Below are 24,427 nucleotides of genomic sequence, written 5' to 3'. Positions count from 1 at the left end.
ATCCTCACAACACCACATCTGTCCACATCATGGGATAGGTCACTATAACTGCATCGCTCCACACCCCTGAGCGACATAGTTATACTAACATAAGTTGGTAGTGTAGGCAGAGAAGTATTATCCATATTTTACAGATGGGGAAGTGAGACACAGAGCGTTTAATCATGTCAGTGGGAGGCATGGGTGCTCAGAAAATCAGGCCCTAAGTGACTTGCCTAAGGTCACAGAGGAAATCTGTGGTAGAACTCAGGCCTTGTCTACACTACAGGGGAAATTCTATCTAAGCTATGCAATTTGAGTTACGTGAATAGCGTAACTCAAATCAATGTAGCTTAGATCTACTACGCGATGTTGACAGGATCTTCTCAATCCAGTGGCGTCCAGGAGCCGCTCGTCGATCCCCAAGTAAGTGTAGACAAGCCCTTAGACTCCGATCTCCTGAGTCCAAGTCCAGACCGTTATCCACAAGTCCATCCTCCCTTTCTAGTACAACCAATCATATAGCTAATAATCTGTATCTCTATATATGTGCATATAGACACAGGCTGCTTGTAGAATAGTGTCTTTTACATAGGGCTTGAAGTTTTCTCTATGTTGCTAATTGGCTCCCATAGTAAAACACATGAGATACATGATGAAGAGTGGGAATGGAAGGAAGAGACCATTTGAAGGAAGAAGGTGAAGCTATCAAACTCCTAAGAGACATTAACCCATCGACTCTTATTAATAAATATTCAACCCATCATTCTTACAAGTATATCACTTCCACATGAGGGAAATCTTTCTGTTACTGGCTTCTCTTATCCCACCATGCTAAAGACATTTTGTTTGATAGTACTTGCTAATTTATATTGATCCTAATTTATAATTCAGTCTGTGTAAAAGCAATATATGTACAAACACAGGGCCAAATCCTATTCACTTATTCACAGACATAACTTCTGAAGCTAGTGGATCTATTATTAAGAGTGAGGTGGGAAGAATTTAGTTCATAGATTTGTACAATCCTATTATTAAATTTTAAACTTGGCTCTTCCTTTAGGAACTGTCCTTATTCCTGGGACAACACAGTTGACAGCAAAAGATATTCTCCATAGAGTACAAACATCAAAGGCAAAGTGTATTATCACTGATCATGTTTTGGCACCAGCTATAGATTGCATTGTGTCCAAATGCCAGTCTTTGAAATTCAAGCTAATTGTGTCAGAGGACCACCTGGAAGGATGGCTGAACTTTAAAGACCTATTTACGTGAGTAGCTGCCACTGTCAAAGTGCTGCAGTAACGTGAAAGAAAAGCCTGGCGGCTAGTTTGTTAATAATAAGTGTTAATGTCGAATATGGTAAAACATTTTCATCTCTTTAGAAGGGGGAGAAATGAACATAGGAAAAAAATACCAATGAGCATGTAATTCTATTGACTGGTTGGAACAAGAAACAGGCCAGTGCCCGTTTAGTTTGTATTTAGTGTGTACGAACTAGTATTTAACCATAAAATACATGTTCAGACAGCATTTTCCCAGGGGTGGAACACCCCCCATGGAAGATGCAAGGGACTAGCTGGGGATTGTTGGCACAGAACATTGGTAATCCTAGTTTCCCCCATGCTGACCTGCTTATATAGTGGGGCTAAAATGGGGACATGATTGGTTTTATTTTCTTAAGAGGGTGGGGCTCAGCTATTAAAAGCTTGGGAAATGCTGTGTTCAAATAACAACATTGATTCCATGGTCCCAGTTCACAATGGTGTGGACAAACTGATCAAAGGCTCACACTCAGTTCTTCATAATTAGGCTAACACTTTCCCTGGTATATCTCACTGCCCCAGCTCAGTTGTGCTTACTGGTATTGTGGGTGGGTGGAGCCAAGGTACTCTCCCACTTATTTCCTTGGCATACGGCAGGGGTTCACTGCTGAGCTCCGAGGGTAGGGATGTGATCCCCAGTTTGAGGACACATAATCGCGTTAGCTTTCATCAAGCTAGCGTGCTAAAATAGAACATAGCCACTGAGGCACCAGTGGTAAAATGGACTGGCTATCCCAAATAAGCGCCCTTAGGCACATACTCAGAGCAGCTAGCCTAAAATTCTATTTTTAGTGCACAGAGCTGGGAATCGCACCCCTAATTCCAAATGTAGGCATCCCTTTCAGTTGATTATTATCACAAGATTTTCTTTTAATGTAAAATTTTTAAATGCAGATGGTGAGAGAAAGAAAAAAAGGGGAAAACTGAAATGTAAAGTTTGCACTTTGGTTTTTTTTATGCCAGATCTCATGCCATCTGACCTGTTAATATGCAGCCAAGTTCTGTGCATTCTCCTTGATATGTAGTCCCACTTCTCTAAAGATAAACCTGGGGAAAAGCTACTTCCTTCAGTGCAGATAAGCACCGTCTCTTGTAACTCTGCAGTTTTTGTTTTATTTGAACATCATCTGGGATCCATACGTTATATTTTTTTGCTTACTTTATTCACCATCTTGTATTTCTTAAAGAAACGCTAATGCTGATCACAGCTGTGTGACCACGAGGAATCAAGATCCAATGACCATCTTTTTTACCAGTGGAACAACAGGGTCCCCAAAAATGACTGAACATTCCCACAGTAGTTATGGCATTGGACAGACTGTAAATGGAAGGTATGGATCATAACTGCTTTAAACCACGTGGGTATTTCTTCAAAAGGGTCACACGGCAGAAGTGAAGGAAGCATAACACTTCACTAAAATCTTTCTGTTTCAATAGCTTAGAAAATATCAAAGTTTCATTTAATTCATGACAAGATTATTGTTCCAGGAGGCAAGAATTAATTTGAGTAATTCCACTAGCCAGTTATGGTAGATTGAATCAGAGCACTGGGATGTAGTTGTTTTTCTTATCTTAAAAAAAAAAATCCAACACTATCTATTAAGAAGGGAACCAACCTCTCCTAATGGATCTTCAAAGAAGATCAGGTGATTTATAAAGCATCTGTAAGGACCTTTATAAAAAGAGAAAGTTTGTGGTTTCATAAGTTTTATAAAGGCATGGGTTTATCAGAGCATATGAGAAATGCACTGAACATCTCCCACAAAAACAAAATAACTTTATGAAAGCTCAGAACTTTGCAAAGCCTGTACTGATTCGTGGAATATTTTACCTTGGGAAAATAACATTGATACTGTAGTACATTCCACTATGACTGGCAAGTAATCATAGATAAGAGAACACCAAATAAATGTGAAATAAAATGAGAAATTCTTACCCCCTGAAAAACAAACTAAACAAAATCCCCTACAAATTCACAAATATGAATTCAAGATGCTCTGTTTTGAGACATCATAAGCCTTTGTACTGGTACAATATTTTAATGAAAAAAATGCAAAGCTAATCTATAATAATGACACAGTGGCCATGTTTGGTGGCTAACTCTTGTTTGGGGTTTCAGCTGTTCACAAATCTCAATTAAGACAAGACAGTGACTGTTTGTCCCAGTAATATATTTGCTGATATTTTTATATTTATTCTGTTTAAAAGAATTGTTCATAGATTTTTCTTTACCAGGTACTGGCTGGATTTAACCTCCTCCGACGTACTCTGGAATACATCAGACACAGGCTGGGCAAAGTCAGCTTGGAGTAGCATTTTTGCACCATGGATTCAGGGGGCATGTGTGTTTATACACAGCATGCCACGTTTTGACCCAACCACTGTCCTAGATGTAAGTTACGAGAACAATGGCATTTTCGTAATAGCATGGTTTTCCTCCCTTGCTGCTCTTGCCCAGATGTTCACCTCTCCCACTGTACAGCAGACAGCATGCTCTTTGGCTACAGCCCTTCACCGAAGAGATCACCAATCACATTTTAGTAGTGATATATATTTATATAGGTCCTGATTCAACAAATTGCTTAAGCACCTGTTTACCTTCAATTAGGAGCTTGAATCACATTGGCATCAAATGTCAGCATGTGCGTAAGTGCTTTGCTGAGCAGACATTATAGTGAGAGCTTCTGATTTGAGGTTTTCACCAATAAACAGAGATAAAACACCCCCAATTTAAAAAACAAAAAAATAAGAAGATATCGGTGTTTATCCAGTAAACACCAGAAAAACCCTGGAAATGCTTACTTGTATCTAAGGGCTTGTTTATATGGAACAGTCATGTGGACTATGGAGATGTGATTTCTAAAGCACACTTGTGTATTGTGCAAACACCTGTTAGGGATTGTCTAGATAATACTTTGTCGTGCCTTGAGTGCAGGGGACCGGACCAGATGATCTCTCATGGTCCCTTCCAGTTCTATGATTGTATGCTGAATTGGTCTGTATAGACCCTGCCGGTGCACACGAAGGGTTCCTTAGTGCATGTTAAAGTAGTGCTGTTTGAAACAGTATTATGTTAAAGTGCATTAGGGAACATTACAAACAGATTACTCATTGCGGTCTATACCGCTGTACTGAGCAGAGCCCATGACATTCTTTTTAATTTTTATAATTTTTCATTTTATTTTTTGGGGAGGGAATTTTCTTTTCTTTTGTTTTATTGTGGGAGTCCTGGGAGGGGTGGGGGGCTGGATCCTCCCTCTGGGATGGGAGGTCCTGGGGGTCTCAGATATTTCCCTGAAGGGGTGGGAGGCCGTGAGCGGTGTTGCAGAGAGAACTCACCCTGTACTCACCCTGCAGTAGGAGCCTTTCTCCCACAGGCCTGGGCCCACCTCCCTGCTCTGTGCGTTGCAAGCTGGTGCAGAGAGGGTTACTGCGCCACTCAGGTTTGGCTCAGACACCCCTCCGTCATGACAGGGAGACTGCCAGCCAAATTTGAAAGAGGAGAGCTGCAATCCCACATGCCAGGTCAGAATACCACTCACTCAAATTTGGCCTGTCTCCCCACTGTCATATTGGAAGGGCAAATGGGCAGCACCTGAGTGGTGCTGTGACCCTGTGCTCCAGGTTGCAATGCCCAAAGCAGGGAGCTAGGCCCAGCCCCATGGACAGAAGTCACAGGAGTAAGTACAGTATGCTGTTTTTTTAAATTTTGTTATTTTGCATTTGAAAAAATATGGGGCTCTAACACTGAGTAATGTATTTAATATACATTACTCATTACAATATATACAAAGAGAAAGCCCCCAAAACCCTGATTTTTGAATATCTACAGAAAACTCAAAAATTGCTAAAAATAAACCCTGAAAAATGAAATAAATAATCCCCCAAAACAAAAGCCCTAGTTACAGTGCAAGATTCTGCAAACATTTACTGTTCGTCATAAAGTGAAGCTTACACACACAAGCATTTGCAGGACTGGAACCATAGTTTGTAAAGCACTTTTGGATCCTCTGCAGTTTTACTATTACACAGTGAACAACAGTAGTGGATACATGAGCATCTTGTATGGCATTTCAATCATGAACTGTAAATATTTCAACACTGAAGAGTGGAGATGATACAAAACTGAGTTTTTTAACCTTATAAATTGGCATTGGTATTATATTTCATAATATATAATATCCTGCACATACAACTTTGGATGCTATGAGAAACAGCCAAGCATCGTTCACTTCACGTGGGATATTCCACATCCCTACTACTTCGGTCTCCTTATTGAAGCTATATTTCTAATGTAGCGTCCTTAACATTGCATATCCTTTTGTTACTCTGATGGCTGGAAAACACTACCTAGTATCCATATTTGGGAAATGTTTTACAGATGATACTTCTGGTTCCAATTGTTTTCTGAGTAATAAGAGCTGTAACGGTAAGGAAATGCTTTGAGAATGCAAACCCTTCTGTGACAGGATGCTTGGAATGTGACGCTAACTATAAAATAATTTTCAATTTTTAAGAAAAAGCTATTTAAAGATGAAAAAGTATTTATGACTTCAACACTAGCTGTGTTTTCAAGGTTTGTCAACATTATGTTCATGTGTTTCATAAATTGGTTGCAGCTATTACATTAGTAAATACATAAATATCTTACAGTTAGGTTTCCTTGGGAGTCAAATAACTGTGGGAAGCACTGTTATTTTTGGTTGCAACATTTAGACAGTTTTTATTTTACATTCTTTAGACTCTATCCAAATTTCCCATCACAACCTTCTGTTCTGCTCCAACTGCTTATCGAATGCTTGTGCAGCATAATCTGACCAGGTAAACAACGATCAAAATATTTTATCATATTAGATCATCATATTTTACCAAAACAGTAGCCAAATTCTGCTTTTAGTTTGGTTAAGTTACTCAAGTTTACAATGGTACAACAGAAAAGAAATTTTGCTATGTATTTCTCGATGTCTTGTATTTTACGTATTAGAAATAAAGTCAGAGTACCACAGTATGAGCCATGGGGATAATATAACTCCCACAAATTTGGCAAGTTACAGTGAAATGGAATAAGACTTTGAAAAGCAGTTTAGGAGCACTGACAGTACTTTTGAGTTTTAGTACTGGAAATATACTTTTATAATCAGATCTTAAGCTTATAGTCTGAGTTTACAGGAAGACCACTTTGGTAGGGCAATCAAAATATTTTCCCCCATTACTGGTGTTCCTGGAATACAATAACTACAAGGGTATGTTTGTATCAAATCGGTTTGACTGAAATGTATAAGAATTGGTGATTATGATAATGCTACTGTGGCATGAATAAGCCTTTGATAATATCATTAGGGCTGAATGGCAAGACTCTTCTGTATTTTAAAATCCTATTGAAAGCTTAGACTAAGAAAGACTATTTTACCTTTAACATCTTGTAAAATACAGAACTTGCAGTTTTACATACATTCTTTCACAATGTGCCAAATTTATCTTCAGTTTGACTTCATGCAATTACATTAAAATGAACTGGGCTCAGTAAATATTTTATGTATAGTCTGTAGAAAGGAAACATGATAAAAGTATACAATAGTGAATGGACAAAAGGTAAATTAGCCAGTTCTAGTCACCCTTTCAAGAAATACAAGATCAAGAAGCCATTTCATGAAATTGGAAGGCAGCAAACTGAGATTCTGATCATGTAGGTGGTTCCACCCAGATACTGCACCTACATGGAGCCCTACTGACTTGAGAAGAGCTGTGTATGGATACAGGGGTCTGTGTACACAGAGCTCCAGTGAAGTCAGTGTGGCTCTGCATAGATACAGGAGTCTGCTCATGTGGTGTCACTTGCAGGACTGGACCATTAAAACTAACAACAGGAACTACTTTTCATGCAGTGAACAATTAGCCTGTGGAACTCATTGCCACAAGATATCATTGAGGCCATGAGATGAAAGAAAGACTTTATATTGCTATGGATATGAGAAGCTCCACAGCTACAATAGTGAGGATTTAAAACACACACACACACACAGAAAAAAAAGAAGAGTTCTGGAAGGATATAAACCTTCACGCTTCACGGCATAAGCCAACTCAGCAACTCATGTCATTTAAGATCTGATTATTTTCACCCCACTCTCAATTCCTCTGCAGAAATCAACTCCTTTTGACACATTTCTACTAAAAGAAGAGAGAGAGAATCTAATCTGCCTTTTATATGTATTTCCTTACTGTGGCAGTTTTAACCCCTTTTAAAATCTGATCAGCCTTTTACTCTTTCATACAAAGCTATAAATTCAAGAGCCTGCAGCACTGTGTGAGTGCAGGGGAGCCAATCAACCCAGAAGTGATGGAGCAGTGGAAAAAGCAAACCGGCCTGGATATCTATGAAGGTTATGGCCAGACAGAAACGGTATAGTCAGATGCTTTAAAAAACACAGATGTAAATTCCATTCAGACTGCTAAGAAAATAAGTTTGAAAAAATAATATAGTCATGTCATCTTTCATAGGGAAAAATCAATTGTAATAATAAATGATGATGGAAAAATCTAATTTTAATAAGTCACCCAGAACACTAAGGCCTTTATCAGAAGCCCATTTAAGTCAAAAAGAAAAGGAGTACTTGTGGCACCTTAGAGACTAACAAATTTATTTGAGCATAAGCTTTCGTGAGCTACAGCTCACTTCATCGGATGCATTCAGTGGAAAATACAGTGGGGAGATTTATATACAGAGAACATGAAACAATGGGTGTTACCAGGCACACTGAACCTTAAGTGATCACTCTCATTACAGTGTGCATGCTAGCACCCATTGTTTCATGTTCTCTATGTCTATAAATCTCCCCACTGTATTTTCCACTGAATGCATCCGATGAAGTGAGCTGTAGTTCACAAAAACTTATGCTCAAATAACTTTGTTAGTCTCTAAGGTGCCACAAGTACTCCTTTTCTTTTTGAGAATACAGACTAACACGGCTGCTACTCTGAAACCCATTTAAGTCAGTGGAAGAACTCCCACTTCAGTGGGCTTTGGATGGGAAAAGATTTACATTTATAACTCACATTCCCTTCAACTGGAGCTATAAGCACAATTCTGAGGGCAGAATTTGGTTTCTAGAAGTTTACTAGGTGAATGTATGATTATAATGAAGCATTCACTGTTGTTTCTCAGAGAGGTTGCTATATATTGTAACTTTATTTGCCAGACTAGTTGAGTATATTAAATATAAATTAAAAACTGAATACATGAGATTGCACAGTTTACTTTTAAAAACCTTTTGGTGTAGGTGCTGGTTTGTGGAACTTTCAAGGGAATGAAAATTAAACCAGGTTCAATGGGAATGCCGTCTCCAGCATATGACGTCAAGGTATTGTGCATCATATCTGTAAGCCTTGGGACCTTTTTCTCTAAGTAAGGAGGTTTGGTTTCTCCTCAGAGAGGCTCAAAGCAAGTTTAGGGTAGTGAAAGAGAGGATTTCCCCCCCCTGCTGAATTGTTTTCAGTTTAGCTCTCCAGAAAGTCAGATTCCTCTTACATTATACAAATTTTCATTAGATAGTTTGTGAAATTTCTTGCTGGGTACCAGGTGGAGATAAGCCAATCAGTAGGGGAAACAAAAAACAAAAACAAACCCGGGCTGCATTCATAGAGAAGGACGATATGACAATGAATGAGAAACTCTCTCTAGAAAAATGCATATGATGATACATTGAACTATATATATGTTATCTGAGTGATTGCACTACATCCCTACACCAGTGGTTCTCAACTAGGGGTATGCACCCCTGGAGATACGCAAAGGTCTTCTGGTGGATACATCAACTCATCTAGATATTTGCCTAGTTTTACAACAGGCTACATAAAAGCACTAGCAAGGTCAGTACAAACTAAAATTTCATGACTTGTTTATACTGCTCTATATATTACACATTGAAATGTAAGTTCATTTATATTCCGGTTGATTTATTTTATAGTTATATGGTAGCAATGAGAAAGTAAGGAATTTTTCAGTAAACAAAAGACAAATCAGATTCCTGAAAGGGGTACAGTAGTCTGGAAAGGTTGAGAGCCAATGCCTTACACCAGTCTCAGTGGAAGAGTTAGAGGATATTGGAAAGGAATATTCCTGACTTGCTAATGCAGGCAAATCGTTGGGCAACTTTCTGCACTTCAGTTTTCCCACCTGATCAATTGCTATATTCCTTTTTGCTCAGTTGGGTGTTACTAAGCTTAATTAATGTTTGCATAGTGCTTTGGAATCCTCACGTGAAAATTTATTCTTCTGTTTCATTTCAGAGGGGAAGCTTTTCTTGCTGGTTATAGTCACTTCTATTATTGACTTTTTAAATTCAGTATTTCAAAATAAACATGCAGATTTTATTAGTTTATGAAAATTATGCCTTAAATTAAACACCAAGGTAACACCACTGTGTATTTTGTTGGGGTTTAGATTATAGATGAACACGGCAATGTTCTGCCTCCTGGAGAAGAAGGAGATATCGCCATCAAAGCAAGACCTACAAGACCTTTTTGTCTTTTCACTCGATATATAGTAAGGAACTACACAAACTTAAATTGCACACCTGTTAAATTCCTTATATATACATATATATAAACCAAAAATTATAAAATTCAATTACTATTCAGCAACTGAAACTAGACATTAATATTTGTATTGTGGTAACACCTAGAGATTCCATCCCCATTATGCACAGGTGCTGTACTAACACACAACAGAACGTTGATCCCCGCCTCAAGGAGTTTACAATCTCAGTGTCTGCAAAGTCTCTTTAGTACAGACTATACCACACAAGTTTATAAAGCTAAATACTACAACTACAGGGATAAATAGCAGCAAAAGAGTGTAGCCCAGTGGGCCAGCCTACCTGCATTATATTTATTGCTGTGTTATTCTGCTTTATTATATTTAGTAGTAATGCAAGGAACCTACAGGCTTTTATTTTGTAAGATTTGGCTTTAGTAGATAGTGTGGGGCTTGAGGCCTATAACCGTTGGTATAAATAAACTTAAGTAACTTATAAGTTATAGGGAACTGAAAGTAGTATGCCAGAGGGGGAATTTTGTTCAAAATACTGACATTAGCCACCCACAGAACATAGCTGACACCAGCATCCGAAAGGTTCCAGACAGAACCTCCGACCACAAAGGTGCCATGACAGCAAATAGATGTGCATGCTAACAGGGTAACATTATACATATACCAACCTATAAAAAACGGACACCTTAAGGGGAGAAAATACAAATAAAAACCTTTATTAACTATGCATTGGTCATGGCAGCGTCAGCATAACCTACTATAAAAGTAACATCCCAGGGGCAGCAAATAGGCTGAAAAAATGTAAGCCTCGGGGGGAGGGAGGGGGCAAAATAATGACCACCGGGGAAAATAAAAACAATAACGGTAATAAAAAAATAATGGTTAACATTCCAGGGTATAAGTGTGGCTGTCCAAATATACTTTCTGTATTATCTCTATTTGCCTTGTTAAGTTTAAGTGTCAATATAACTTTGCTAAATTATTAATAAATTAGATATTTGTAAATATATATAAAAAGTTCCTATGGTGTAAGTGTTGCACCTGTGCACATCGGGGTTCCCAAATTATATAATAATTACTGGTCCTGATCTTGGGACAAAAACCTGTTAATCCTCAAGTTACAATTATATATACCCAACTTTGGGTCAGGCTACAAGAGGGAAACTAAGATGAATTGGCAAGGGAGATTTGTTTTCAGACCAGATTTTCACTGAAGTGAAAAGCTACGGAAAGGCTGTTACAGATGGCAGGTGCTGCAAAGGTGAAGGCTGTCACACTAACAGGGCCCGCTCTCTGGAAAAAATGAATATGATACATTATATGGTTGAAAGGAAAGTAATACTAGATAAGAAGCAATGTACATGTACTTCCTCTTTACTACTGTTGCAGACTAAATTAAAGCTAACAAGTCTTTTCATTTATTAAAACCAACTGTGACCAGGCCATCCCAACAGTGCAATGAGGGGCAGGAAATATCAATGTTTAATTATCCCCTCCAGCCAATCCAGGAATCAGTTTAGTTAGCTGTAGAGGGAACTACATACACCCCCTTTATTAGTTAGGATTGGTCAACCCAAAACACATCTTTTTTTGACAACTGGGGGGTGAGGAGGCAGGGAGGAGCAGAGACAAAAAGGAAAACAAGAGCTAGGAAATCTTCCCCCAAATAAACTTAATACTACATAACATAGATATCTCAGCCCATAATCTTCAAAGGTTCCTAATACGGTGGGCCAAGATGCATATTTTGAGTAGTTCATTATGATTAAAAACACAAGTCTAAAACTTAGTTAAAGACATAACCCCAACAATTATATATTCTCCACATCTGTTGAGTTTTGCTGTGTTTATTTCATGCATTATGGGCTTTGTAGTCAATCCACAATTATGAATATGAACAATGTTTGAAAAAAATGTTTTCCAGTCACATTGTTCATATCTGCTGGTATTTTAATACATATCACTATGATATGGACTACTCAGCAAGGCTGAATTTTTGCATGCTAAATTATGTTGTAATATTAATTAAATGCTGGAATGAAATGAGATTAGTTTCTTGCATACATTAGAGTATAATTTTTTATTTGCAGGAAGGTTAATGTTTGTCAAATACAATTTAATGTTTACTAGGATGATCCAGAGAGAACTGACTCAACATTACAAGGGAATTTCTATATCACTGGGGACAGGGGGATTGTAGATGAAGATGGATACTTCTGGTTTGTTGGAAGAGCTGATGATGTCATCAATTCTGCTGGGTAACAATTTACATGTACATTCATTACGTTAGAACTCAAATAATGCAGATGATGCCAACACACAGTTGGCACTTCACTAACTAATAAATGTATAACAATAACAGACTTTTCTTCATTTTAAAGATATCGTATTGGACCATTTGAAGTCGAAAGTGCACTGATAGAGCACCCAGCAGTAGTAGAATCAGCTGTTGTCAGCAGCCCAGATCCCATCAGAGGAGAGGTAAAGGACTTAAGATATCTTATGTGCTTGGATTTTTTATAGAAATATGTATTTTAAAAAAGCCTTAAACAGAATCCCAAGGCAGCTGGCTACTCCAAACAATTGTTGAAACATTCCATTCACATCAAAGTCCTCAGCAAATTCTTAATGTTCAACTAAACATAGGGGTGGCTGAAGTGGGGCCACCGCTGCATTGCAAAGTGACTGCGATCTTCGCTACAATGAATATGGAAGTGCAGCCCACAGAGGCCCCACATTTCAACATGCCATATCTTCATTTGAGCAGCCATACTGCTTAGGTAGTTTTTCATACTGGGACTTGTAGCTCCTATAGGTTGAAATTGCAAATTAAAGAGAAGGATAGCTGCAATTTACCCCACTTCCTGCATATTACACATATAAGCAGCTGCTGGACTTAACTTGGTGAAGTTTTTTGAACCTGCACTGTAAATTAGTTACTTTGTAATTTGTCAGCAAGTAAATTTTGTTAAACATTAAGACCTTGTACTGTATTATGTGCATTTTGTTTCATCAACATTTAATCTTTTAAGGTAGTGAAAGCCTTTGTTGTTTTGGCATCTGACTATGTTTCACATGATCCAGAAAAACTGATTAAAGAGATACAGGACCATGTTAAGAAGGTCACTGCCCCATACAAGTATCCTAGAAAGGTAAGTGCTTAACCATAAGTATTTTAGATAAATTACATTTAGTCAACAACTGGCATAAGAGAACTTCCATGTATAAAAGCTTTATTATACCCCCCCGCCCCCCCCCCCACACCATACAAATCATAAGCAGGCTTGAGAGGTTTAGATTTCTGTCGGTAAATGTCAGTAAACATTGATTTCACCATACACATAAACCAAACAAAAAACATTTCCATTGAAAACAATCTAAATTTAAAGAGAAGCAAAGAAAGAAAAATGCTGCTTGAGAATGAGTTTGATTTAAGGATATTTACACTTTGTATATTTTGACATGTGATGTTGACAGTTTGTTTTTAACAGTTATAAAGCTTTAACTTTTTGAATCTCAACATCTACTGTCATTGAATAATTATTGTCCAATCCCCCCATAATTTCCCACAGCTGTGAAAAATGTAAAAATAAAAATAAAAAGCTTAAAACCAATACTTTTGTGCCCTGTGAAAACTGAAATTGATAAACATTGAAAAAATGCTTAAAACTAAGCATTATTACATCAAAATTATAAAAAATACAAATCAAATTCTGCCATGATTAATCATAAGACTCTAACAGAGGACACGTGGGTAAATATAATTATTCTAACAGCTCACATTTTCAGCGTTTATTTTTAGCAAACATATGATATGCCCTTTGTAGATGTTCATATACCAGAGTGACGAGGATAGTATAGAAACCAAGAAAAATGCACAGAAGACAAGGGGAAGGGAGAGCAGTAGGGGACAGAACCCTGAAAAAATACACACTCACTTGGGAGCTGTAGTTCCAGTGTTGCCTCAAAATGACAGCATTCCTATCTTAAATAGGTTCTCTTAAAATTATCCTTTTGTCTTCTCCAGACGCACAGGGTTTCATTTTTGCTCTACTGTAAGGGCCAATGGGATATTTGAAATAGAAATCCTCGCTCTTTGCCCTCTCTGCTACATTTAATAGTAGGTCAATAGCAAATATGTTTGTTGAATTTCATAGCTCTACCTGTCTCCACTTTATATTAAAGAATTTATAGCAATGTTAAATTTGATTCTATGGTATAGAAATAGTGCAGAGAAACCCTGTGCTGCAGACTCTAGAGTGTCTATAATAGGCTCTGGGGGAATATTTGCCATTCATATTAATCCTCTAATCCATTTAGCCCACATGCATGTATTTTGATGTTTGCACTGAACGAATCTTACTTTTCCTGCAGGGTGCAGAAGGCTTATCCTTTTGCATTTCTGCTGCAATGGAAAGGGCAGAACACTAAAAGCCCACATAGATTTGCAAAGACTCCTGGGTGGTGGCATTGAGTGATTTGTCATAATATGGACTCCCCAAACACAGATCACCCTCAGGATAAGGAGGGCAGAAAAGCTGCTGAGGTTACTGAGGCAGAAAACCTGAGGCAGAAAAGCAAGCTACAGAATGCCACATTGACACTCAGTGACTTGCAGTGGCTAGAAGGAGCTCCTGTCCTAAAGCGCTTCCCAACACAAAGTTTAGTTATTCTGGCTGGGTATAGGGAACAAGAGTTGCCCCTCAAAGAGCAAATTACTAAATGAGGAACATTTATAGTAACAGTTTCAGAAAGATGCATAAACTAATTATTTCATTATTTCAAGATGCATTGAAATATAACCGGTTGATGTTTTATAACTATAAAGTCTACCAACTGTTAATCCAGTTTTGGAATTTCTTCAAAATAATAATTTTATGCAAACTATACATTTTCCTATGGTGGAGAACCATCCAGAAACATATTTCCAGTGTAAAGAATATGACATTGAGAAACTGAGGAACAGAATCTTTAAGTTTGACACTAAAGTTTCAGTATATCATGAATATCAATTTATTTCTCATAGTGATGGACCTACAACAGATTTTTAAAAGATAAAGTCAAAGATTTTTTTATAATCCAAAAAGAATCGTTTATCCAAAAAGAATCTATTTTTTCCTTTGCTAAACTTTCCATTGCTGGTACTTTTATCCATTTAAACGCCTTACAATAGATCCCATGGAAAAATCTTCCTTTTCCATAACTGGATCAATTTAATGTCTTCCATGTCTGTACAAGACAGCAAATATTGTACACACATAGAACAGATTATCTACTATATACTGTATTATATTAGTTGTAATTTCTTCTCTTTTCCAATAGGTGGAGTTTGTTCAACAGCTGCCAAAGACAGTCAGTGGGAAGATCAGAAGAAATGAATTGCGCAAGCAGGAGTGGGGAAAAGCTTAGAATTATCTAGTGTTTATTTTTCATAATTTGTTCTTCCAAAAATATTATATATTGCTGATATATGGTGCAATATTTTGTTCTCTTGACCTATTATAAACGTTACAAATTGAGAGCATCATCGTGCATTGTATGCACAACTAAAACTTTACTGACTTTAGTGAAAATTTTGGCTATGCAAGCAATGCAGGGTTAGATCCTAGGTGAGCTTTCCTTTCCCATTTGTTCTAGGCATAAAAAGTCTAAAAGCACTTTGTCATAGAACAGGGGTCGGCAACCTTTCAGAAGTGGTGTGCCAAGTCTTCATTTATTCACTCTAATTTAAGGTTTCACGTGCCAGTAATAAGAATCCATGAGATCCATGCTGAGCTGCGCCCCTTCTTGGCCCTGTCTGCACCCCTCGCTGACCCAGGCTGGGGACATAGGGCCACAGCTGGGGGCGGCTGCAGAGCCCCAGACCAGCGGCCAGAACCCCAGGCCAGCAGCAGAGCCCCCTAGACCAGTGGCCGGCACTGGCAGAGGGCTGAGCGGGGCCGGCGGATGGAACCCCAGGCCAGCAGCGGAGCCCCCCGGACCAATGGCTGGGACATGGGCAGTGTGAGTGCCACTGAAAATCAGCATGCGTGCCATAGGTTGCCTACCCCATCATAGAATAACAAAACAAGGTTTTTTTTAACTAACTCCAATTGTCTAGTTATAAAAGCACACAGGAAAGAACAGTTTACATAGTAGTAAGCCCCAAACCCATCTGTTTCCAAAAGTCAAACCTTAGCACTACTATGAACTAGCTATTAACCAGAAAAGCATGCTGGGGAATAAACATGCAAAAACAAAAACACCACTTTTTATTTCTATAGCATCGTCCAACTCAAAGTGTTTATTAAACACTGAAACTTGCTATTCAAGATAGTCCACATTTCAAGACCAGGTCACTAAACATGTTGTTAAGTTCTGACAGGATGAACCAGGATCCATGATTGCATGCCTGGCCCAAATAAACCCTACTCCTGTTTAAAAATTACTACTGTAGTAGTGGTTGGATATAAGAATTTAATAGCAAAGTTCATGTGTTCTTGTGCATTTCAATATCCAAGATGCTCTTCCAGCTTAGTTATTCAACAGCGTTCACGTCCAAGCTCCTGGAGTAAACAAATTGGAGTGTACTTGCTTACGTTCAGTTCCTCCTGTGTTGTGGGCAATCAAGTGTGGTGCAAGGCTTTCCTCAGTTTAAGTGTTAATATATTTATAAATGAAAAATGTTGTAAAGAAAATTAACCTGCATAAGCAGTTTTCTGTATCTGTTAGTTTTAAATAATATACATTCAATGAGCATCTCTACTCACTGCTTGCATACTCCTGGTTCACAGCTCTAGGATGTTTTTTGGTTAATCCTTTCTACTACAGCCATTTCTCTTTCTATCATAGATTTTTTAATGCACCCATAACCCTGGTAAATTGGTAATCTAGGGCTTACGTATACATTTTCAAGTCAGTGACTTATGCTTTTGCTTCTCAGCATTCATATTTATGTTCACAGCAAGCAGTGGTTGGAACGGATATGTAAAAATATTTTCCCTAAAATTCCCTTTTAGGGTAGGAAAATTTTCCCAAAATTGAGTTTTCACTTATGATTATCCTGGAATATAAGTATTCATTTAATGAAAGTGGGTGGATTTATAAGGTAGTCTCTGTTATTAAATGAAGTACAGGTATCTAAATATCTGCCTTGACACAACATTTGACTGTCCCATATACTGTGGTAATGAGCATGGTGTGAGAATAGAGATAGACTGATAGAAAAATAAATGTTACATCAATTGAAGGGTTAACATTTTTGCTATGGTACTTTTAAGTTTATTTACTCAAAATGTCACAGGAATTTACATTTATCTTTATTTCATTTCAGTAATAAAGACTGTATAAAATCATTTTAAAAGCATCATTACTGCTTCAAGTATCATTTCTTAGACAGAAAGTGGTAAAGACATATGCATACATTGTAAAGAGTTAGTTATATAGAGGTGTATTTTTAGAAAAAGGTAGTCACAAACAAAATTTGTATCACTAACACTGATATTTAAGGATTGGGCTGGTAAAAAAAAATCTAAAATACCTGATAAGAAAATAAAAATATTAGAACTTGGGATACCAGCTGCTTATACTTTCATGTTAGTCACGCTAACCTCCTCAAATTTTCTCAAGTTATTAATGTCTGACTGTCTCCACTTATGCTTCACTAGTTCTATTTTGATCTGAAGTAAGCCCAGCAATGTCACTCATGCCCAATCCTCATAAAATTGAAATCTGTGGCATCATTTACTTATCTTTTTTCGTACTATCAGTGACCACTTAGCATATGTTAAGAGTTGGACAAAAATTAATTAACATTCAAGTTCTCATAGAAGGTCTGAGACCCGGATATTTCCTGTGAGAATTTCCTGAAAAATCTGAGTTTATTTTAGGAGATGTTAAACCAGCTGCAGTAGTGGAAAGAGTAGAAATAGTGTGTGTGGATTTTTCCTTTAGAAGTACATGCTCCCACTTGAAATATCCACAGCCTCTCTTCTTCCTTTCATGTTTTCCAGCAGGACAGCTATAGAATACTTTGCCATGATTTGGACCAGCACTGGACACATTTAGTCTTTTAGCCCTTCGACCACAGTTACATAAGGGTGGAGTCAGTTTGTCACTTTTCACAGCTTTTAAAGATTGGTTCAGGTTGACTGTGGAGTTTAAGAGAACAGTAGGAACTTTGTATGAACTTGAATTTCTCAAAGATATGGGCTGATCAGAAGATGCAGCTTCATCTTCATGTACAGTGAATGACTGTTTTTTTGATGGCGGTAAAGTTTTTGGACTAGATGGTTTCCTTTTAGGAGTCTGAGGGAAAGGGGTGGAATGACTTCCAGTTAACACTGTACTTGATAAAGTAGCATTTACCTTCGCAGATGGTAACTTAAAAGCAGAACAATTTAAAGCTTGCCTTTGGGCTATTCCTACATCATAGATAGTAGTATTAGGACTTTTGTACACAATAGACTTAGAAGCCTCCAATTGCCCCAAACGTTCAAAGTCTGAATTCATCATAGCTGGTTCTTTCAGAACCATCACTTCTCCAAGGACTGATGAAGTCTCTGTATTTGGGTCATCTTTAAGCTTCACAGAGTCTGTATTTTCTTCATGCTGTGATTCTGGTATTAAAGCTACATCTTCCCAATCAGCCAACATAGATAAACAGTCAGAACTAGTACTTACATTTACATTAGAGATATTAACAGAAGAAATAGTAGTGGAGACAAGCACTAGCCCTGAACCAAGTACTGAAGAGCTGTACTTGGAAGTAGAAATAAGATGTCCATTATTTAATCCATTCTGGATGCCCGTCAGTAAATTACAATGAGAAGCCTGTAGCTGTCCAAAGGGAACAGGAAGTCTGCCAATATGTGGAGGTAAGCAGCTTTGGGTTTGACCACATTCATCAATCTTTGTACTGCTTTTAGACCCAACATGGACATTTGCAGAGGAACTTGTAGAACTGGACTCTTGCTGGTCTTTTCCCTTTACATTGGACTTTATAACCATTTTATCAATTTTACTGTGTTCAGTCTCAGCTAGACAGTTGCTATTGCAAATTCTCTCTTTATCTGAAGTTTCAGCACCATCATTACTTCCCAATGGATTCTCTTCAATGGGGTTCACATTCAAAGATCTGGACACTGAATTCTTCTTCGGATGTACCTAGGGATTCCATAAGCAAATCCAAGATTTTGAAAATTGGATGTCAACAGGTTTTAGAAATCAATGTATGAGACAAATGAGAGAGTCTGCTAAAGATGCTTTAACTCAAATTCAAGTTTAACGTGTTTGTTTTGTTTTTTCAGTGAACTCACTTTTTGTCTGCATTCTGGGACTTGAGGCAAGAAGAAAGGAAGATATGAAGAAGTCACTAACCTTATCCAAAGATTTAGTAATTTTCATCACACATCCATCACAGATCATTCTCCAAGCAAGACGGGCAGTATTCCGAGAATCATCCAACCCTTCAGAAGATATTATCATAAACTCTTTGTAATTTTAATATACTAATGTCAATAGTAATTATAAGTGGCCTAATGACTTACTTAGGGGAGAGTTAAGAGAATTTAGTGCTTGTTAAAAGGGATACATACAACACTGAAAAATATTCATTCACAGTACAGGTACAGGATGGGCTGTGGCAGTTCAAGCTCCTCTACATCACACTACGAAAGTTACAATCTGTGTGGGTGGAAACTTCCATGATTCTTCAAATCTCTGGGGCTCTCTCTACTGAGCCATTTATCATGACCATCAAACAATGCTAATAGTTTTTGTGATGTGAATTAACAGCTACCACATGGCACCAACTTTTGGTTCTTTTTTGCACTAGTAACTTAGAGCCCAATCTTGCAAGTCCTCTACACAAAGCACTGTGATGGACTTCAGTGAGAGTTCTGTGCCTGGAGACTTTGCAGAATCAGATCTTAGAAATGAAAAACCCAGTGTCCTGAATCATCCCGTTCCTCTTATTCAAATTTTTTTGTAATGCCGAACATTACATAACATGGAAATAATTAGCATTATAATTGCTGTATTTTGATTAGCTTCATAAAACAATTTTCTAACAAGAACTGTCATGTTGTACTCACCAGAATGTTCCCGTCCAGCAAATTCTATCCCCAGATCCTGTAAAGCACCATTTAGCCCTTTTGGCTTTCTAGTGTAGAAGAGCTAAGAAAAAAAAATTTCTAAAATGTTATACTAAATTCCCTGTTGCTGCCTTACCCTGGCAAATTCTTCAGTTACATATGTACAGTTTGCATCTAAGACAGAAGTAACTGAATAGCCTATTGGGAATACAATTATAAATTGCATCAGTATGTTCATTTAAATTGTAGTATGTGGTGTAAATTCCTTTCAAATGGAACACAGAGAAAGTATTCCAAAAAACACGTAATATTTCTTGTTTGCCGAGAAACAAAGAATATGTATTTTGCTATGGTAAATGAAAAGTGACTCTATTCAAATAATTTTAGACCAGTCAAGAGTATCCTATCGTCATTCATTTTTACAATACCAGTCATGCTGTTTAGAATGCACTAACTGGGAAAACCCCAATTCTTGTGCCAGATTCAGAAGTGCTATCTAAGCAGAGGAAGCTTACTGCGTTTTAGCCAAGGAGGGAAAGCAGTAATGGAAGCATGACAGACCACGAAGGAAAGAAAGCAGGAAGAGCAAGAGACGGCAGGAAAGTCAAAACAGCTGGAAAATTTCTCATAGGCCTACTGAGAGTATAACAAGTGATACAGATTATTACCAGGTTTTGTCTGTAAAATCAAGCCTTCTAGAATTAAAATGTTTATAATTCTGAAGTATACATCCTTTAAGGTGTAGGTGAAACATTTTTACCCATATTATCTATTGATTTTCTCACCTTGTACGTTGCTCTGAGATCAATCCAGGAGTTTAAAATATCAGGTTTTCGCAGCTGCTTCCTTTTGCACTCATACTGCAAACAAACTCCCAGATCCCAGTCTGCCCAAGAGAACAACAAACTTTTCACTCTTTATTTTCATGATTACTGAGTATGTGTATTGATCAAATCTGAATAAACTAGAATTTGATAAAAACACTTAATAGATCAGCAAGATAAACTAACCACAATTGTTTATAAAATAACCACTGTAGGCAGAATGCTTTGTTTTCCTTATATGGGGAACTGATTGGCCAAGTAATTGAAGGCACTAAATCAGGGGTAAGCAAATTTTTTGGCCCGAGGGCCACATCTGGGAATAGAAATTGTATGGCGGGCCATGAATGCTCAGAAAATTGGGGTTGGGGTGCGGGAGGGGGTGAGAGCTCTGAGGTAGGTCCAGAAATGAGGAGTTCAGGGTGTGGGGTCTGAGGAGTTCAGGGTCTCCCGGTCTGGGGAGCAGGGTGTGTGTGTGAGAGCTTCAGCTGGGGGTGCGGGCTCTGGATTGGGGCTGGGGATGAGGAATTTGGGGTGTAAGAGGGTGCTCCGGGCTGGGACCGAGGGGTTCGGAGGGTGGGAGCAGGGGGTTGGGGCAGGTGGTTGGGGTGCAAGCTCCCCTACACATAGGAGCCGGAGGGGGGCCATGCCACTGCCTCCGGGAGCTGTGTGGAGCTGCCCCTGACCCTGCTCCCGGGCTGTAGTTTGCCCACCCCTGCACTAAATATATCTGTCGAGAACTGGATTCAAAGTTGGCTTAAATCATATGTAAATAGGACAGAACACTGGCCTGTTAGTAGTGTCCTGCAGTCCCATGAAAGAAATACAAACTAAATGGTTAATCTGGAGTCTTGTTTTTAGTCCAAAGTATTAGGATTACTGCAATTTGGCATCAGAGAAAACAAATGACGTATGTCACTTGACAATGACCTGATTAAAGAATCACTTTGGATAGGTTCTGAAGGACCTCCCAGCTAGTTGTCTTAACCCAGAAGTATGGTGACATGCCATGGTGAATATAAAGCAAAGGAAATGTAGAATGAACCTCAGAGCCTGGAAACAAAGACACAGGGAGCATCTCAAGGTAAATAATCACAAATGAAATGGATTTTTTGGTCTAGTCCCACCAATATATATTATCATCATAAACACACAACAACGGGGTACAGATCAGAAATATATGCTCCCAGAGACTCTGCATAGAGACAGCAGGGATGATGTAGGACTGAGGCCTGAAGTTAGGACTGTGACACACTGCGGAGCTGTGATACAAAGTTTGCATTTACAGCTGCCTATACTATGCCAGAGTCTGTTTCACTTTTATGAACACTAAATTCGAGCAAAAAAAACCCCCAAAAAACCAAAACAAAGAAAAACTTTTCTTTACCTGACCAAGTAACAAAGGTACTTGATTTTGCTTCAGAAACAGAATGGCTTGAAACATCTGAATTGAAAATAATTTTCTTCTCCTTTTGTATCTTTTGAATCCACTTAGAAAATTGTGATAAGCAAATGTTTAGAGGAACCCCTTCGTCAACTTGATTCTTGATAGAATAGAACAAAAGGCACATATAAACATCGGTTAGTGTGCTCATCTCATGTTTAAACAATATATGCACTTTTAGACTGTCAGAAAAAATATCTTTTAACAGCTGTAAACAGAACTGTTTCCAAAATTAAGATCCTAAAAATTCTTAACTAAATTATAAGTCTCCTGTAATGTACAGTACATACAAAGACTTTACCTGCTTTATGCCAGTTAGTTCAGTACAAAATTCAGAAAGAATTGGATGTTCCTGAGGCTGGACGTACATGTGGAATTCAGATTCAATCTCTCCAGTTGAAGTGTTTAACAAAACTGCTGGAAATTCAACTAGATTAAAAAATAATTTATTTGTATAAATGATTCAAGTTGCTTTATATTAGGATTTAAATTACATGACTGTTAAGCAAACATAGATACCATCCATAAGGCAAAATGTGCCCCCAGACAGAGATTTTATATTAAGGGAAAATTTCTCCATTTCCTATGTGTCATAAAATATACAATTCTGAATAATACTTAATTCAATATATCAGAGCATGAATGTTATTTCAGAGCAAACAAAGTGCATTCTAGCAGAGTGTTAAATTAAACTATATCAAAGAACACTTACATATAGAAACACAAGATTAAATTATTTAATTTGCAAACTAATATCAGTGTAGTTGATGGCCCGATCTAATTTTAATGCAACTGGCTATATATATAGTATTACATGATATAGCATGATATTTAATAATCTATATTTCAAGTTGCAAAAGACTGATAGTTTGGATATACAGTTTCTGACAGTTTATTAAGTGAATAATGACACTTCTTTCCTGTTTTCCTTTTAAAAGAAAAATTCTGCACTTAAATTATTCCTATTTTACTTTGAATTAAATAGGCCAAACTTTTTTTTAGTTGCAACTGCTATCAGACATTACTACATTTTCCACTTACTTATTTCCTGGCTGTAATGATATTTACCATCTTTCCAACAAGTAGACTCAAAGTCAATAATAATTAAATAGTCAAACAGCTGCCCTGCAACACACAAAAGCACCTTGTAAATCTGTATCACTGTTTATAAAATTAAAATATTTACTTTAAGAAGGAAACATACCACTTACTTGACTTGATTCTAGTGTGATTCTTGCCATTTGAGGAAGTTATGGAACTTTTTCTAATTAATCCAAGTTGCCTTAACAAAGAGAATCATGAATAAATTAGCTATTACAATTGAACCCAATAACGTACAAGATGAACTGTTTTAACTGATGAACTATCCATCAGTTGGTGGGGCTGGAATCTCTAATCACACTGGAGTACCAAGAGTTTTTCTTTTAAGGGCTGATCTCCTTGGGGTTTCTCTCCGTCAAGGTACACTAAAACGTATGTGTTCAAGAAACAAAAACATCCACCCATTTACTTAAGCTTCTGGGTATATTTGCAAACTAAAAACACAAAAACTGACTATAACGGCAGCATCAATTCATCTCTAGGTTGGTTGCATCTCAAGAATCTTTAGGGGCAGCCTCGAGAATGCACTTCCATTGTAATCTTGATTGTATATTGTTCCTACATTTATTTCTTCACACTCACCCCGTCATCGTGATGAATGTACCGTATTCATTTACAGTCTAATCGGCCTAGGGAACAATTTGACCCAATCAAACCATGGCACGAGTCATAATAAGTTTCTCAAACAGAAGTGTTTAAAAATCAGGCTCGATTAAGTGGACCCCTCTCCTCCCCCTCACCTGTCCCCACCCTTCCACACACAGTCCCCCAAATTTCCCTTCACACACAGGTGCTTGGGGTGCTTGAAGTGGTTTCTATCACATACAGGGTTTGCAGTTTGGTTCAATGGCTCTCAGCTCCCCCAGTATACACATTGTTCCTGCCCCCATCTCCGCCCCCTCCAACACACGCTCCATTCCTCCCCCAGCCCCCCACCTTCCTCGCCCCCCCCTTCTCTGTACACCTCCCCCGTCCCGCAATGCACCCTGCATGGTCCGCACCGGGCCAGCCGCTTGGTCGCCATCGCCGCCCTCAGCACCCGACGGGAAGGAACCGCCCGCCCCGGCCGCTCGGGGGAGCGGAGCCGCACGAGCGCTTCCGGCCATTTCAAACCTCCCTCCGCCTCCCAAGAAGAG

At 38.2% G+C, this 24,427-nt stretch overlaps 2 protein-coding genes across 13 annotated transcripts in view; one reads left to right on the top strand and one right to left on the bottom strand.

Moving 5' to 3' along the window:
• The window catches only part of LOC119567221 (acyl-coenzyme A synthetase ACSM3, mitochondrial), a 22,967-nt gene extending 5,770 nt beyond the window's left edge, over positions 1-17,197 (top strand). For 4 of the 7 annotated variants that reach the window (XM_037911224.2, XM_037911223.2, XM_043524074.1 and 1 more), the window contains exons 4-14: positions 1,043-1,250; positions 2,492-2,635; positions 3,540-3,696; positions 6,046-6,125; positions 7,581-7,704; positions 8,582-8,662; positions 9,745-9,846; positions 11,983-12,110; positions 12,234-12,333; positions 12,885-13,004; positions 15,175-17,197. In XM_037911224.2, the coding sequence (XP_037767152.1) occupies positions 1,043-1,250; positions 2,492-2,635; positions 3,540-3,696; positions 6,046-6,125; positions 7,581-7,704; positions 8,582-8,662; positions 9,745-9,846; positions 11,983-12,110; positions 12,234-12,333; positions 12,885-13,004; positions 15,175-15,261 (1,331 nt within the window). In that variant the 3' untranslated portion in view covers positions 15,262-17,197. The remainder of the gene's footprint in view (positions 1-1,042; positions 1,251-2,491; positions 2,636-3,539; positions 3,697-6,045; positions 6,126-7,580; positions 7,705-8,581; positions 8,663-9,744; positions 9,847-11,982; positions 12,111-12,233; positions 12,334-12,884; positions 13,005-15,174) is intronic. The other 3 variants (XM_043524076.1, XM_043524077.1, XM_043524078.1) reach the window with 3 other exon arrangements.
• Positions 17,097-24,427, bottom strand: ERI2 (ERI1 exoribonuclease family member 2). 6 transcript variants are annotated; one of them, XM_037911215.2, is made up of 9 exons: positions 24,293-24,427; positions 23,395-23,472; positions 23,232-23,315; positions 22,492-22,619; positions 22,134-22,290; positions 20,711-20,811; positions 19,926-20,007; positions 19,210-19,298; positions 17,097-18,996 (listed from the first exon to the last, which is right to left on the bottom strand). In XM_037911215.2, the coding sequence occupies exons 2-9, from the start codon at positions 23,429-23,431 to the stop codon at positions 17,647-17,649; spliced, it is 2,028 nt and encodes a 675-aa protein (XP_037767143.1). In that variant the 5' UTR covers positions 23,432-23,472; positions 24,293-24,427; the 3' UTR covers positions 17,097-17,646. The 6 variants fall into 6 exon arrangements, with proteins under 6 accessions (XP_037767143.1, XP_037767139.1, XP_037767142.1 ...); XM_037911211.2 differs by having other exon boundaries at positions 23,402-23,472; positions 24,293-24,421; XM_037911214.2 differs by lacking the exon at positions 24,293-24,427 and adding an exon at positions 23,874-23,896 and having other exon boundaries at positions 23,402-23,472.

The sequence above is a fragment of the Chelonia mydas genome, chromosome 10 (assembly GCF_015237465.2).
Source record: "Chelonia mydas isolate rCheMyd1 chromosome 10, rCheMyd1.pri.v2, whole genome shotgun sequence".
Classification (NCBI taxonomy): Eukaryota; Metazoa; Chordata; order Testudines; family Cheloniidae; genus Chelonia; species Chelonia mydas.
The sequence above is the reverse complement of the archived record's forward strand: the minus strand, read 5'-3'. Positions and strand labels throughout refer to the sequence as shown.